At 40.7% G+C, this 17,755-nt stretch overlaps 1 protein-coding gene across 22 annotated transcripts in view; it reads left to right on the top strand.

The window, feature by feature from the left end:
* wake (ankyrin repeat and fibronectin type III domain containing protein wide awake) overlaps positions 1-17,755 on the top strand; it is a 53,766-nt gene that overhangs the window by 25,008 nt on the left and 11,003 nt on the right. For 11 of the 22 annotated variants that reach the window (XM_089462032.1, XM_089462031.1, XM_089462030.1 and 8 more), the window contains exon 6: positions 9,722-10,101. In XM_089462032.1, the coding sequence (XP_089318158.1) occupies positions 9,722-10,101 (380 nt within the window). The other 11 variants (XM_089462036.1, XM_089462035.1, XM_089462034.1 and 8 more) reach the window with 11 other exon arrangements.

The following is a 17,755-nucleotide window of genomic DNA, read 5'->3' as shown; positions in this document are numbered from 1 at the left end:
CTGAACCCAACTAAGAACAAGTAAGAAAGCTCTAGTCGAGAGTGCCCGACTACGAAATCCCCTGAACCCTTCGAGCAATAGCTGCTTCAATCATTTTTCGCGTCTTTCTGCTTACACAAGACACGCACACGCACACACACGCACACACACACTCACACACACACACACATGCATATATTCACACATCATACACACACACACACACACACACACACACACACACACACGCACACACACAGAGATACGCACGCAATGGGAAATCAGGGTATAATGGTTTTGTTAAATGTAATAAATTTATATAACCTTCATTTTTAAAGCTAGAGTCTCCAAATTTTAAATGTATACTTATGTGCCTTTTATACAATTTCGGTTTTTGTCAAAATTTACCACCATCCTTAATTCTCCCCTTACCCTCACATTTGTAAAAGGCGTATTTCAAATACTAGAGACTTGTGCTTTGGCAACTACATGCATATCTATGTTATATTTATAATCTGAAGATAGTCCATCCAGAAGAAAAGTTATTAAACAATAAAGTTCCATAGTAAGCATAGTATGCGTGCGTATGTCTGTGTGTGCGTGTATGTGTGCAATGTAATAAATTTTTTGTTGCTTGTTTTTGCTGTGTTTGCTGCTAAATTTAGACAATGTTTCTGCGCTTGCAAGGAGAAAACAGCACAACAATAGCCACAGTAGAAATAACAACAATTTAGTTAGCTGCAAGAGCTGAAAGCAAAAGATAAAAAAGTTGAGCAGTATTTCGCCTGACCCAGACGATTTTAATTGTGAATGCATTATTCATAAGCCACAAAGACTAACAACAAATTTCTTAAATACAAACAATGAAAGCAGTCCGAAAAGAAACATAAGCCTAGCGGCACTTAAAATACTCTAAAAGACGAATATGTTTTGCATATATGATATATTGAATCGATCCAATCGACTAATTAATGAGATAATTGTATAATCAATTTATAAGATCAGTTTTAAATATACAGCCGAGTCTCGATAATTCATAATGGCAAGGGAACCGATGCTTTTAACAATTATAGAGGTTTTCGATTTACCGAGGTTTACATTTAATGGGGTGTAAGAAATCAAAATACAAATTGAAGGGGTTTTTATATTTAACTTCATTTCAACAATTTTGACTTATTTAAAATAAATAAAATACACATTCATTTCAATATTATGTAATTAAAAACAAAATTAAACATAAACAAAATTATATTGACGAAAAATTTATAAAGATTTAAAAAAGCTTGTAATTTTTTATTATTTCATGTTCGTGATACTTATTTTTATACCCTGGACCCATTTTCAATGGGAAATCAAGGTATAATGGTTTTGTTAAATTTATGTAACAGGCAGAAGGAGGCGTTTCAGATCCCATTAAGTATATACATATATTCTTGATCAGGGTGACGAGATAAGTCGATTTGGCCCTGTCCGTCTGTCTGTCCATCCGTCCGTCCGTCCGTCCGTATGTATGAACGCGTCGGTCTCAGAAGATATGAGAGCTAGAGACTTGCAATTTTTTTCCTAGGTCCGTGTTTAGCGCGTATATAACGCTAGTCTCCAAATTTTAAATGTATTCTTATATGCATTTTATACAATTTCGGGTTTTGTCAAAATTTACCCTCCACCCCTAATTCACCCCGTCACCCTCCCATTTGTAAAAGGCGTATTTCAAATACTAGAGACTTGTGCTTTGGCAAATACATGCATATCCATATTATAATAATCTAAAGTTTCATCTAAAAGTTTCATGAAGATCGTATGTGCACAAGAAAAGTTATTAAACAATTAAGTTCTCATGGCACGTACACACTGCAGACCATGCTTGTTAAGGCGTGGGTGCTTGTGTGTGTGTATGCGTCTGTGTGTGTGTGTTTTTTTTTTTTTTTTATATTCATTTATTAACAAAATTATATAGCAAATTACAAGTTGCGTGGTGGCTAGGATAGCGCGCGGTGCTTGCGGGACGGCCGTAAAGCATTGCTTCGCAAGCACTATGCGCTACCTTAGCCTGGGACAGCTCGTCTTCTCGATCGCTCGACTCTGCGGAGCTCCATCATCACCGTGGCCGCGAAGGTGCTTGTTAGTTCCCAAGCTTCCTCCGATTCCAGCATGGCGTTGACTAAGTTGTCCGCTCTGATGGAGCGGCCCACTGCCTCTTCCAGACGACGCCTCTCCTCCAGGAACCGTCCACATTCGAAAAGAATGTGGTTGGCGTCTTCCACATGCCCTCGCTCGCACCAGGGGCACTCGTCAGATTCCTCGTGGCCAAAGCGCTTCAAATAGCTCCGAAAGCATCCATGACCCGAGAGGATCTGCGTAAGGTAGAAGTTAACCTCGCCATGTTTGCGGTTAACCCATGGTTCAAGCTCCGGGATGAGCTTGTGCGTCCACCGCCCTTTAGCTGAGCTATTCCACCTTCTTTGCCAACGTGCGATGCTGTTCGCCCTGACAACGTTGAGTCGCGTAGGCCCGTGCGAATTCCGCTCCACGGCTTCGGCGACCAAATACTCCAGTGGCACCATACCGGCTATGACGAGCGCCGCGTCATCGGAGATAGTCCTGAAAGCGCAGCTGACTCTGATTGCGCTCAGCCTGTAGATCGCGCAAATGCCTCGGCTGTAGCTCGGCGTTGCCATCGCTCTTGCCCATATTGGCGCAGCATAGAGGATGACAGACCTAATGACGCTCGTTAGGAGGAGACGTCGTTGCTGTTTAGGTCCCCGCGTGTTAAGCATGATTCTCGAGAGAGCTCTACAAGAATCAGCTGCCTTTTTATGCACATATTCTAAGTGCTCGCGGAAAGTTAATCTTGTGTCTATCATGACACCAAGATATCTTATCGCCCTCTTGGACGCAATGGTGACGCTGCCGATCTTTATATTGGCAGTTTCCACTCTTTTGCGACTGCTGACTAGTACAACTTCGGTCTTGTGTGCCGCAAGCTCGAGCCCAGCTCCTGTCAACCAGCTTCGTATGCGATTGATACTTTCGCTGCACATATCCTCTGTATCTTTTAGCTCCTTTCCTATGGCTACGACAGCTACATCATCAGCAAAGCCAATGGTGTGCGCGCCTGCTGGTAGTTCCAAGCGCAGTACGCCGTCGTACATGATGTTCCATAGGAGAGGCCCCAGCACTGAGCCTTGGGGTACTCCAGCTGACACTGTATGAGTTTGGGGACCCTCACTCGTGTTGTATACCAGTGTTCTTCCTCTGAAGTAGCTCTTTATTATCTCTCTTAGATATTTAGGGATATTATATTGTTACAGCGCATTCAGTATCATATCCCAACTAGCTGTGTTGAAGGCATTCCTTACATCCAGGGTCGCGATGATGCAGTATTCCTTCGTCCCGTGCCTCCATCTGGTGCCTTGAATAGCGGAAGTGGCCAGACCGACAACTTTGTTAAGCGCGTCCGTTGTTGACCGGGCCTTCCGGAATCCAAATTGGTTTGGTGACAGGCCTCCGGCGCTTGCAATCGCAGTCTCCAGCCTAGAGCAGATCAGTTTCTCAAACACCTTTCCCATGGTGTCTAAGAGGCAGATCGGTCTGTACGAAGATGGCTCATCTAGTGGTTTGCCAGCCTTGGGTAGCAATACCAGATTCTGGGCTTTCCATTTTGCCGGGAACGTCTCTTGGATCAGGCATTCATTAAATAGTTCGGCGAACGTACTTGGGTGCAAGGCGAGGGCTAGCTTTAGCGCACGATTTGGGATCCCGTCCGGCCCTGGAGCTGTGTTGGTTCTAAGACCTCGGAGAACTACTGATATTTCTTCATCTGTAACTAAAACAATTTCAGTGCTCGTTGAGCCCTGATCAGCAGACTCGGGCTCAGGGGCGTGAATGGAGCTTAGACTTTCTGGAAAGAGTGTTTCCACAATCGATTTAAGCTCCAGACGATCCGTAGGCTGCACCTGCCTACCTGCGTATAGTCTTTTAACTACTATCTTATATGCCCTGCCCCAAGGGTCATATTCGGCTGAGTCGCACAACTGTAAAAAACATTCTCTTTTGCTTGCCCGAATGGCCTTCTTCAGCTGTCTTCTAGCTGCCTGGTAAGCTAACTGTTTCTCAAAAAACGTTGACCTACCGCGAGCCCGTTGGTAGCTTCTTCTCGCCTGGATGCATTTGCGACGAATGTCACCTATTTGCGTATTCCACCAATACGTAGGCTCATGTTGTCGCGTGAACTGCTTGCGACGTAACATGCTGCTATTGCAGGCACACTGTATTTGGGCTACCATTTGGCATGCTCTGGCCTCAGCATTACCAATTGTACCCAGAGACTGAATGGCCTCTGAAAAGACCGCGGGATCAAAAGTATCTAGCCGATACGACTCCCTCCACAATGTTGACGCCCTGGCAGGTGGCTCACCTATTGTGAACAGAAGTGCCGTATGATCGCTGCCTGTATAGCTATCGCAATGGCTCCATGTTGCTCCCCGAAAGAGGGATGAAGTGACAAAAGTAATGTCGATAACAGACCCGTATCCCGCCCGACTGAAGGTGTACTCATGGCCAGTGTTGAGCAGTGCGACATCTAGTGTCGCGAAGATCTCCAGTAGGATACGACCTCTGGCATTTGTTGTGGGGCTACCCCATTCTAGCGCCCAGGAGTTAAAATCTCCAGCTATAATGGCCTTCCGACCCCTAGCATCCTCGGCAAGCTCGTCGAGCACCGTCGTGAATTCACTGAGCTGCATGCTGGGGGCCAGATAGCAACTGTAAAGCCATAAGCTACCATATCGGCCACGTACGAACCCATTGAATGACTTAACATTCGAAAGTACGTTCGTTGAGTTGCCGCATACCCACAACGCAGCTTTGCCATTAACGTCTGTTGACCATGTCCTAGGGCAGCTGGTTCTACAGTGGTGAGGCTCACTGAGAAAAGCTACATCTATACATTTTTCCCTAATGGTCTGCTCTAGAAGATCTTGGGCAGCAACACAATGATTTAAGTTAAGCTGCAAAAACCTTAACATTTCATTTTACGAGCAGCTTCACGGTAAGATGGGCACTTGAAGCTGCCTGCTGAATGGTCCGTCTGCTTTTCACCTTTCCGGATGCAGAGGCTACATTTTGGTGGCTTGGTGCATGCTTTGGCACTGTGACCCATCTCTCCACACCTGAAACAGGCGCCCTTTAAGTCACAGTCGCTACCGCAGTTTGCTGCCATATGACCGTAATCGAGGCACTTGAAACAGCGTTTAGGCTGCTCCACGGCTCGGATACGGCAAACTACCCATCCTATTCTAATTTTGGACAGCTCGAGCAGAGTTTTAGCTTTCCCAATTGGAAGAGCAACCGTAGCTCTTTGCTGTCCACCAAAAGCTGGCCGAAGCGATTTGATAGCCTCAATGGGGAGTGAGCTATCCTTCAACTCCACCCTAATTGCTTCCAAGATCTCCTCTTTGGTCGCTAACTCATCTAGATCGCGAATCTCAACTTGAGCCGATTCGGTAAGTGTTTTCACTACCGCTCGGTCTCCCAAGGCCTTGCCTACAGCTTCGTGCAGAGCCTCAGCGCTATGCTCCGGCTTCCTACTCAGTTGCAATAGAAGGTCCCCCTTAGCTGTCTTCCTAATGCCTTGAACGTCGCTGCTCAGATGCTTCAAATTTGGGTCGCTTTTAACTACACGAAGCATGTCCGCATAGCTGCAACCCCCTACGCCTGAAATCGCAATCGCGTCAGTCCTGGGACGTTTTTGCATAGGCTTTCGCCCTTTGACGACTGTCCAGCTGCTCTGGTTTGTCTGTCGAGCGGCCTGGTTTGAAGTTTCAGTTTCAGCTGTAGCCCGTAGAGCCATTGGTTCTTTTGGGTTCGCTGCACTTCTATTGGGCCTCGGCTTTTTTGAGGGAGTTTTCCTCTGTTCGGAGGCAACTTCCCTCGACCGCTTGGGAGTATTGCTACCTACTGTAGCACTAATGCTCGCTGCCTTAATGTTTTCGCCTACTTTTTTGAGTGGCGTGGTCTGCACCTCACAGTTTTTAACCGAACGGTTGCAGAACGCTTCGGCCGTTTTGTGAAGGCTGACCAGCCTAGCCAGCTCCTCTCTCATTAAGGCATTTATATGCCGCTGACCCCCAAATAAGGCAGACAAACCCTCTAGTGTAGCTCCTATTTGAGCTAACGCTTCTTTTAGTGACTTGGGTGCCTGGCACTCAGCCACTGGAACCTGGTTAGAAGTCGACGGCTGCGCCAACGCCCTCTGTTGTTGCTGCGGCGATCGCTGCAACGAGGAACGACGCGCAAAAGCTTGCAGCTCGTCCTCCATCATGGCATCCATTTCTGCTCCGACTACCACGGCGTGAAGCCTGTAGTGGGCAATGGCTACTAATGTAATCTGTGTGTGTGTGTGTGTATGCGTGTGTGTGTTTGTGTGTGTGTGTGAGTGTCTTGTGTAAGCAGAAAGACGCGAAAAATGATTGATTGAAATATCTATTGCTCGAAGGGTTCAGGGGATCTCGTAGTCGAGCAGTCTCGACTACATCTTTCTTACTTGTTTCTATTGCGTTTTCCAAACTTATTAAACGATCAAATACATTATTCGGAATTTTTTTGGCTCCAATATCAATGGCTGCTATTATGTCTTGTTTTTGTGAAATTGATAGTGTTTTATGCGAACGGTGTTTGCTATTTTTACGAATCGTCTGCACGCTTGAAATAAAATGAGCAAACTAATGTAAATCCATTAGAGGGAACAACGGAATTTCGTGACATAAAGACGCCATGCATAATAGTCTGCGAGATCTACATATGTAAGGCTGCAAACATAGTGCGCGCTGAGACGAGACAAGACAAGTTGCATAGTGCAAAAAGGATTGGTTGTCCAAACAGCAGCGTTTTGGCGTGCACTGTTTGCAGCCTAATGGTAGTTTAACAGAAAAATCAAGAATTACGAATTACAAGAGGTTACGAAACGAAATTACGAATTATAAGAGGTTTCGAAACGATTTATAAGAGGCAAGATCATGGCCGAGTAGGAAGAAAAATTACGAATTAACGAGGGAAACATGTATGGGACTTTTACGAATTAGCGAAGTTTTTTCAAGGGACCAGCAGTTTTTTACGAATTATTGAGGTTTTCGCTTTAGCGGGGTGCGAATTATCGAGACTCCACTGTTTTATAATCCACGTTGTATTGTGCATATGTTTTTACACGGCAAAGAACAAGCGAATCCATCCAATAAAACTGGGACTACTACAACTTGGCGGTTTAGTGTAATCAGTCTCTATACGGCGACAGCCAAAGTATCGTGCAAACTTAAGTTTTGTGCAATTGTGGGCTGCTGTTGCAAACAGACGAAAAAACTGACAGACAGGTCAGTATAAAGAAAAATTGCGTATACGGCATGTGTAATACAAAAACCAGTCTGACAACGTATGACTATGGGCATAACAATGGCTCAATGCCAACGTCAGCGAGCTACGTAGCTTGCGCCCTTTGACTTGCATTTAAAATATTATCTGTCATGTTGGGCTCGTTTTATAGGGGCACAACTAAAACCAGTGCGAATACTATAGGATATTCGAAGACGTTGATTAAGCGTATTTTGCTCTTAGCAAACTATGCATGTTTATGTGTGGGAGTGTAGCTGTGTATGCGCGTGCTTATAATTGAGAATTGACTCATTTGTTCTCGTAGGCTAGCAGCTAATAAAAACGGGCATTTGAGTTTCTGGCAAGGCTCAAACGGATTTATTCAAAGTAACGGTATATTAAAGCAGAGCTCTAGATATTTCTATTTGTCAACTATTTACTTTTAGTTTTTACAGGTCCAACAGTAAATAATCATCTTTCGATCTCTTTGCTCTTTTGCTCACACTGTTAATAATTGTTGTATATTCAGTGGCCGTTCATAAAACAATCGTTCATTTGAAGGCATTCCTCCAAGGGCGAGCCATATAATTTTTTAATGTTTCCGTCTGTCTTTATCATTTAAATTTGGAGCATAAGCTTGTATGTATACACATACCGTTAATTTTTATACTCATTCACGAAAGTGAATTAATATACTCATTCACGGAAGTGAATTAGTATATTGGTTTTGTGCAATATTCGTCTTGCTGTCCGTCCGTCTATCTGTATGAACACAGTTTATTTCGGCACTATAGAAGCTAGAGACTTGAAATTTCAAACACATACTCGTGTATATCTATATAAATTTATAAAGTGTTAAAATTTTTCAGCTAGAACACTGAATTTTTGCAAGTAGGCTAATGTTATGATTCTATAAAGTCGAATGACAAATTTATATGTCTACGCCCATTAGGCGCGTGCCAAAAGCGGACCTGAAGATAAAGTGATTTTTTTAGATTCTGCTAAATTTTGTGTATATACTCGGGCTGACCACCCAAGACCAAAAAGCTTTGTCGGATATATGTCCGCCCACAGGGTGCGTGGAAGACCGCAAAAGCTAATATGTCCTAAAGTATAATAGCTAGAAACTTCAAATTTGGATAGTTAAGTTACTAGTAACCTCCTCTATCGATGACCCAAACATAATTGTTTCGCCCCTTAAGGGGCATATCGAAAAATACGCTGTAATTTTCAAATTTTTTTAGCGTAAGCATTTAAATTTTGCAGTTAGAGTACCGTTAGCTCGTTTTAAGAACTGACAAAAAATTAGGTGTCTACGCCCAGAAGGGGCGTGACAAATCGTGAAAAACTGGATTTTCTACAGTATTAGAACGAAGCTTAATTACTAAATTGCTGATAAAGTATATATATTCTTGATCAGGTCGACGAGCTGAGTCGATATAGCCCTGTCCTTTTGTTCGTCCATCCGGCCGTATGAACGCCTAGATCTCGGAAGTTATACGAGCTAGAGAGCTGAACTTTTGCATATAGACTCGTGTATACTATACGTAGTACAAGCCTAGAATAATCGAAAAATTGATTTTGTTTTTTTTCAGCCCAATTTGAACATTTTTAAACCTGGAAACTTTAGATTTACTGTGTATATACATTTGATGAATACAAAGATTTGTTTATTTAAGATTTTGGATACCACGCCCCCTTCGCTTCCAATTTGTAAACAACGTATTTCAAGTACTAGAGACTTGTGCTTTAGAATGTTCACACATATTAACCCTCTACAAAAGAAATTATTCAACTAATAAATTCTCCTAATATTGCCCACACTGCAGCCCAAGCGCAGTGTTTGCTTATGCGTAGTTACGCACGTGTGGATGCATGGGTATGTATGTGTGCATAAAAGAAGAGCAAATTAATCGAATATCAGCTTGAAGGGTTCAGGGTATCTCCCAGTCGAGCAGCTCGACTGAAGCCTTCTTACATGTTAGTGCTTAAATCTTTTAGATGCGTACGTTGCAAAAGGCGGATCACAAAATTTACCCGTTCATCTGTAGCATAAAGTTTCTGATCCTCGTTTAAAAATAGCTACACGTCCAAAAAACTTTATCATATATTCTTTTAATGCTAGCAGAAGCTTCGACAGATGTTGCAGCCAATGAAGGCACATACCTTTAACTAAGAAAACTTTGTGTTGTATTATGTTAATGATAATGCCAATGGTAACTAGGGCGGGACACTGACCGCGAAACTTGGCACAACCTGAGTAAATTGTATCTAATACGCCGTGTAGCTAAAGTAATTGCAAATAGTTTACAACTTGCAAAAGGAACAATTATTCGTCCCAGTCTTTGACAGTTGCCTCAATCTCCCTCTATCATAGGCGTAAGGACAGCAGTGCGTTGCAGCGCTCGGCCAGCATTGATTCGTTTGCGGAAATTGTGTTTAGCGACCTGCCACGGTCATCGCTGGATGTACCACGCAGTGTGGTCGCCACGCCAACACCCTTCAGTAAGCGTCCATCGGCAAGTAGCCTGTATTCAACATGCAGTAGCATTGCGGCCGCTACGGCCGCCTCCGCACAGGTGCATGCTCAGCTGAATGTTAATTATGGCGACCTAACAGCATATTCGCATCAGCATCAACTTGCACAGCATCCAGGTAACTGCAGCAGCGGTAGCACCAGCACCGCCAACAGCCGGCGCGAGAGCATGTTGAGTCCCTCATCAACGCGACGCAACAAGCAATCCCGCATTATAAATGGTAAGTGAAGGATGTGAAAAGAAAGAGCAAAGAAAATGTAAATAGAACGAGTACATCTTGAGCGGAGCACTTGCTGGATATCTAGCTAAACTACTAATATATCATATATATATAAGCTTACTCTTTTTGATTTATTACAATACTATGTGAGCCGAGCACATCACAGTTAGTCGTGTCACGCCTATCATAAATTATCGTAATGCACTGTTATTTACGTGCCCTATTGATAGGGCAGCAGTTAAGTCACATTAGATTGATAGTATCTGATGCAGAAGTAGCAGTAGCTCACGGGACGGACGAACGGCTTATTTATTATGCAGAAAAACACAGCATTCGGCAACGAAGCTGGCAGCCTATTTAAAATTCAATTGTGTACTTAAGCTCAAGCTGCTGAAACTCCTGGATGTTCAGAAAATTAAGTGAGAAAAGAAGTAACTCTCTATAGGGCAAAAAGACTGCAAAAGGAATTTTAATGAACCAAAAAGAAATCAAAATGCCCAAAAAATAGCAACCCTTGCCAAACAATATTAAAAAATCAGTTGATCAGATCAATTTGTTTGGTTAATTCTATGATAACAATGCACACAAAGAACTAATACTTATATATTTAAGTTGTTACGTTATTCATATTTTTATTTAATAATTTAATATCAGAAAGGAAGCTTTCGTATTAAATTAAATTGTCTTTTTGGTTTTAAAATGGAGTATTCGAAAAATTATTTTAGTAGTTAACTTGTCCGTTAGTTTTTCTCTTAGTGTTCAATAATTCATATCATTACATTCAAGCTTATTCCACTCCTCCACTCCTACGCTGATAGCCATTTGCTTTAGGCTTATCAACGACTTCCGCAAAAAAGCGGTTTTGATTGCAATATTTTTCCTTTGTATATTTATTTTGTTTTGAAGGCTAGCTCTGCCGCTTTGGTATCCAAAGCTCGTTTGATCCGCTGATATCAGAGAAAAATATAATAAGCTTAAGAGCAACGATCGTCAGCATTTTTTGCTCGCTGCACAACGCTACGAAATGGCAACTGCGACATCAACGTTATTGTCAGCTGAGAGCGTCAACTGAGCAATGTGAGCGAAGCGCTAACGAATACGACGTTTAGTCGTCCAAGACGTTACGCTCTGGCGCTATCTCAGTCGCTGTCGCTGCGACTTCGGTTTCAGTTGACTAACGACTTCTCTTGGAAGCGCAGCGCGCGGTACGCCATCTTCGGATCGAAATTACAATAGCAACAAATAAAAACCCAATCCATTGGTAAATTCAAATTGTGTTAAACACGCTGTGCAGTGTAAGGTGATCTGCAAAAAATTGTTAGATATGAATCAGGCCTTTGATTAATAAAATTTTTGCTAAATAAAAAGTTGCTTAAAAACGAAAAAGAAATTATAAAAAACCCGACGCGTATTCGCACATTTATTTCTGCTTCGTTGTGTTTGTGTGAGTATCTCCAACTACCTGTTTGCAGACGCGTATTTGTGAGCGTATATGTGTGTGCTATGAGGCAGGTAGAGATAGAGAGAGAGAGAGAATGAAAAAGAGCACGCAACAACTAAGTTACTTGCAGACGATATAGAGAGCGCTGTTAACAAAGAGAGTGTTACTGAAAAGCTGAGAGTGAAATTTAACGAATGATCGTTGTGCATTCGTTATTATTGAAGTTGGTGGTGTCAAAAACTGAACGTGCCGCTTTCGTTTTAAAAAGTAACGTTGAGCCAACAACCTACAACAACAAACACCCGCGGGACTACATAAATTAACTAACTGCTGTCTCTGCTGCTGCTCGGCTTCTGCTACTGGCGCTAGCTTGCAAATGCAATGTTAATTTAAATTTACGTGCCAGAAAAACAGCAGTGTATGCAGCCTCACAAATTTTACTGTAATTGCGTTTCGTGTCCAATTGTTATTATTTACGCGAGGATCTTGAGTAAAATGTACAATGTTCACAACTGCAAGTTGCAGCGAAAGTTAACTTTTGCTTCTTTATTTTTGTATCTTTTGTTTAGTAACTTTTTTGTTTTTCCATTGTGCGAGACATAAACTTGGCGCAACTAATTTACTCGCGGCTCTCTCACACGGCTAGCGCGGGCAACAACACCAGCGGAAGCATTAAGAGATGCGCCGCATCATCATCGGCTTCCCAAGCAGTGATCTTCTTTAATGTTTAATGAAATTATTCGCAAAGATAAAACGTTACGAAGTGGACATCGAAAATGTAATATTAATAATCAGTAATGAAAATGAAAAAGCATTATGCATGTAATTACCGACAAAGAGAGTTTTTCGATTATGTGATAATGTTATAGTCAACAATTGAAACAAGTGAATGATCTAAGTGACTTACTGCAGAAAAGACAACGTAGCAATTCTCAAGGGATTCCATACAGTGGCATCTGTTTCTCTCACCACATGCACATATACATACATGTACTTATAGCTGTAAAAATCTTTGCGCGTTGCTCACCGTGTTTTTTTCGCTTTTCTTGATGTTCTGCGTGATTGTTGTTTTTGCAGCAGTTTTGTAGCCATCGCGTCTTCGGTTTTATTAAAGTTGTTTGTGTTGCAATTTGAAGTACGTCGCACGATGAACAGGTAAGCAAAACCATAACAGGCACACACAGATACACACACAGGCTGTGTTCAGCTTTCTGGCTAAAATATGCAACGCTATGAAAAAGTTGAACTATTGCAAAATTTGTATGACTCTGTTGCAAGACGCCTTCGCAGATGCGTTTTTTACCCTCAACCAGTTTATTCACATTTCCACGAAACCGCATCGATATTTTGTTAGCAAATTACTGTCTATCTCAACATCCTTTACAATTGCATTTCTTCAGCGCTGACTGGCGGCTTTGAACTTACTACCCTTGGCCACATTCCATAGGGCTTTCAGGGCAACCATTAGCAGTGTAGTTTTGCAAAACGATTCCAAAACAAACACATTCCAGACTGAATTTTAAACGAAACAATTGCTTTAAAAATCCTGCGTGATAAAAATGGACTTATGGACGTATTTATCACGTAAAATTTTGAGGCATTTTATTTTAAAATACGGGTTCTTAAAATGAATGTCACTGCAATGAAAAATTCAATCAGTTATTCATAGAAAAATGGGTGTACTGAAAAATGTATAAATTGTACTAGTTTTTAAATCAATTACCAATAAAATACTATCATAGTGAAATGCATTAGTAAGTCTATGTACTTAGTTACTAGCTGCCTCATTTTTCAGCTTTTTCTTCCATGGCTTCATTTAGCCATTAATGTTTGAACTTATCATATTGCCGAATAGCATTATATTAAGCACCCACATGGTAGGCTTTTTATTTACACACACAATTTTGTGTGCACATGCACACACACCCACACAAATTTGGGCGAATGTACAATAGTCATTGCTTCATATGTATGTCAAAAGTAGCACAAACAAAATTAACTTCGTGTTTGCAAATAATGGTCGCAAAGGTAAGAGAACAAGCCACAAATATTCCCCTTCCCGTTCACTTTTGCCCTTTTTTGCCCTGGAAGCGACAAAAAAATTTTTTACAAATCGGCTGCTACTTATATCATTTTTAATGTCAGCCTATTGGTTTTAGAGGATGGCTAGGTGGTAGACATATAAATGTTGGATTGGAATTAGATTACAGGCAAACACAAAAGAAAAAGATGGAATAAAACTTTTAATTAAACACATTTAAACTATTTCCGGTAAGGTATATTATTATACACATAATTGTGTAAATAAATATATATGTATATAAGTTAAGACTATCGACAATCTAAGGAGGCTGGAAAGTCCAGTCAGACATTCAAGGGGAGAACCCAACCAGTAAAAATGATTTGGGGCAGTTCATATTCGGACTAGAGAGAGAGTTTAGATCTATTGTTACTAAATTATATAAAATACTAAACTACTAAATTATATAAAATATAAAAAAAGTACTTCTGTGATTTGCAAAATAATGGGATTAAAGTCCACGCCATAATATAATAAAATAAATAATGACATAATTTCTAGCAAGTGTTGGTGCACTAGACAATTCTATAACATAAATGAAATTATATAAAATATATTATTTCATTGAACACAAAGTTGTTAATATTCACAAGAACCCAACACAGCGTCCCCAATCACTAGTGCTCTAGTGTGGAAGCTTAACTTATATAACCATATATATAACTGGAAGGAAGAATACAAATACATGCATACACACACAGACACACATAGGCACGCACGCAAATACACGCATGGGATGCAGTGTGGGCTGACTACGGGATTTTATTTGTTAAATAACTTTTCCCATTTTGAATGAGTTTAGGGTATAAAAAGGACGCTACAATAATTTGCATTTCTGATTAATATGAATACAGAAGTTTCTTGATTTGACAGAATTAAACAAATAGAATGGATAACGATAACGATAAATATAATAGCATAACTGCATTCAATAAAACCTCAGTCAAGGGACACGCCAAACACAAATTTATTATACCGCAATCTCTGCTCCACTTCCTTATATAACTCTTTATATATACACATATACATAGAGATATATTCATATTTATATTCATAATGTCGGGTTACTTAAATTCAATTGGCGTTTCCGCTAAAGCTCACACAAGACAGAGCCTGTAGAGGGTCTCCGCACTTACAATGCGATTTCATATTGGACAGACAGAAAATATGCTTTTTGTTCTTGGAGTAGCAATAGGGTGACCCACAGAGACAATTTGAACACTGTTAATCAATTTCTTTAGAAGTCTACAGTGAATTTTCAAAAACTGCCTTTTTATTGAGGAAGCGACATATTTATTTAAATGAAATCGTCGCTTGTCTTGGATTTAATGTGTTTTATAATTGGCAATTATGACAGAATACATTTTCTAAAGAGTTCTGGAAATGAGTCCTATCCTATCAACAATGTTGTCTGCTGTCACCTTAATTAAGTTATTTTTCTGGGAGAGCGAAAAAACTGACCTTTATGCTGACTATGTACTCTGATTTATGTCGAGCAATGCCAATTTTGCGATGTGTGCATTTTAAACTAGGCAACGATATGCAGCTGAGCCACAGGATACTTAGGGAACACTAAAGATTTATGTATTTACTGTAGATACCAAAAAGATTTAATTTAAGCTTTAAAGTTTAAGAGCATTAATATTTATAGTAACTAGCTTCGTATATTTTCAAAATTTTCATATATTTGCTTATTTATCCATTAGCGTTAAGAAAGAGACAGATAAAGACAATGATAACGACAGGCAATCACAAACAAAAGATGAGGAATTTCTTTGAAAAGGCACATGCCCTGCCGCAGGTACAATTATGAATACTTCCCTCTAATATAAATGTGTTTTCAGTGGTTCAAAGAACCATATTTGCAAGGCGAATATTCGCGGCCACTATCAATAAGTTTATTTTAAATGTTAAAAAGATCAGCTTGCCAATTGTATTCTATGAATATTTAAATGATAAATGTATTTCGAATATCTTTTACACTTTTCTTCGATTCGCTTTGATAAAAATGTTAGCTGTTTGTGAACAATTATATATATATAAGAAAAATCCCGTGGATCAGTCGGAAATATTTCCAAGACAATTCCGCTGAACTCATATAGGGGTTAGACAGAGAGAATGAAAGAGAGGGGAATAGAACGAGAGAGCCATGCAGAGAGTAAAGCGAACTACCTAACTACATATATGTATATCAACCCCGATGTATAACAACAACGTTGTGTACAACTCACTACCTAAGTGAGTGAGACAGTGAAAAAGAGAAATATACATATGTATACGTGGATATGAGAAAGAGATAACAATATCTGAACGTGGAGTAAAATGAAATCAAATCGAAAAACATCTCAGTTTTCATTTTGTAACCGCGACGAACGCTACAGAATCTCGTCTAACTAACGAAAAAAAAAAATATTAAAATAGTTTACTTTGTATATGATGAAATAAAAACTTTAAAGAGAAGTGGTAAGGAATGGAACGACGGCGTGCAATGAGCTCCTATGCCAAACTTAAAGAGCAGCAGCGGCAAAATAAAGAGGAAGAACTAGAAGAAAACGACAGAGAGCACGATGAAAATCCTGATCAACCGTCAGCATTGCGTCGCTCGCATTCGGTGCGCGCCTCGTTGCGACGCCTCAAAAATAAGCTGCATAGCCCAGCCCTACCGCTACAATCACCCTTTAAACTTCGCCCGCATTTGCATCCGCGAAGTCGCAGCTGCAGAACCGTCAGCAAATCGATGGCAGTCCAAGCTCTGTCCATGTGGCATGAAATTGACAAAGTGGCCGTGCTGACCAAAAGCAAAAACAAAATCATGTTGCAAGAGCGTTTACATGAGGATGACGTTCTAGGCATTAACCACCTCATGTCCACACTGCCTGTTGGCGCAGCACTCCCTCGCAAAGCCTGTAAGCTGCTGCAAATACCTGAGAGCTACTCAGAAGCCACAACTAATACGGCGGAGAAATCTCACTCAGATCCAGTACAGACCGACCTCACGTGCTACGCCTCACAGGGCATCTATGGAACTACACGGATGCGCACGGCTACAATCCGAAAGCCGATGCCTCACCTAAACATTCGTAGGTGTCTAACTTTAGGCTGTGAATATTCATAAGTGAGAACGAGGGAAGTGGGAAAGGATAAGTCTTCTTTTTAATTTGAAACAAGTAAGAAGACTCTAGTCGAGACGGACGGACGGGGTTCAGGGTATAAAAAAAAGTTACCTTTATATATAGTTTTTCAGTAAATATTGTTGCTGTGATAATCATTGTGAATATACTAAACAATATTACTATACTGTACTATACTATATATATATATATATATATATATATATATATATATATATATATATATATATATATATATATATATATATATATATATATATATATATATAACTAGTCTCAAGCTTTGTATGACTGTATTCAATATTGAGTATAGCGAGTATATATGTATGAAATATGTGGCTTCAAAAGGGCAATATTAATACTATTGAATCCATCTGGACTAAGGCTGCTCCTAAATGGTCATAATAGAGAAACGTCCTGTTACAATTACATAATTAAGTTTTAAATACAAACAATTTTGTGGATGTGTTGTCTGATGTTGCAGATGCCACCAAAGCCACAATGATAGCAACTTCAATGATAATAACCACGTTCCCCAGAAGCTTCAGATGGGCAGCTGTTTGCGTTCGCCTGCGCATTTCATACGCCAAAAATCGTTTCATACGCTCAACGAGCTCACCAAGTTTTGCCAGCTCAAAACGCCGACTGCGACGGCAGTAGCGACGTCGACGTGCATAGCACAACGCGGTCATTCTGCCAACGATGGTAAGCAAGTAGCACCGGCGATTCACTCAGCCCACCCACATATATAGCAGTATATGGCTATATACAAAATCGTATACTACGGAATAACAGTACATCCATGTAAATCCGTCCAGTCTCTTTGTAGATTAAGTCACATAGTCTTCTCAAGCAGTTCAAGTCTTATATATAATTTGATGGGTTTTTTATTGAGTGGGTCGTTGGGTGGCTACCGGTGGTTGCTCGGGTGATACTTACGCTGCTTGACGGCCAAGGCGATCTAATCCAGCGGTGCTTGAGTACATGCAACACACACATACA

This window comes from Drosophila arizonae, chromosome 2 (assembly GCF_054131065.1).
Source record: "Drosophila arizonae isolate 15081-1271.41 chromosome 2, UAZ_ARI_1.0, whole genome shotgun sequence".
NCBI lineage: Eukaryota > Metazoa > Arthropoda > Insecta > Diptera > Drosophilidae > Drosophila > Drosophila arizonae.
The sequence above is the reverse complement of the archived record's forward strand: the minus strand, read 5'-3'. Positions and strand labels throughout refer to the sequence as shown.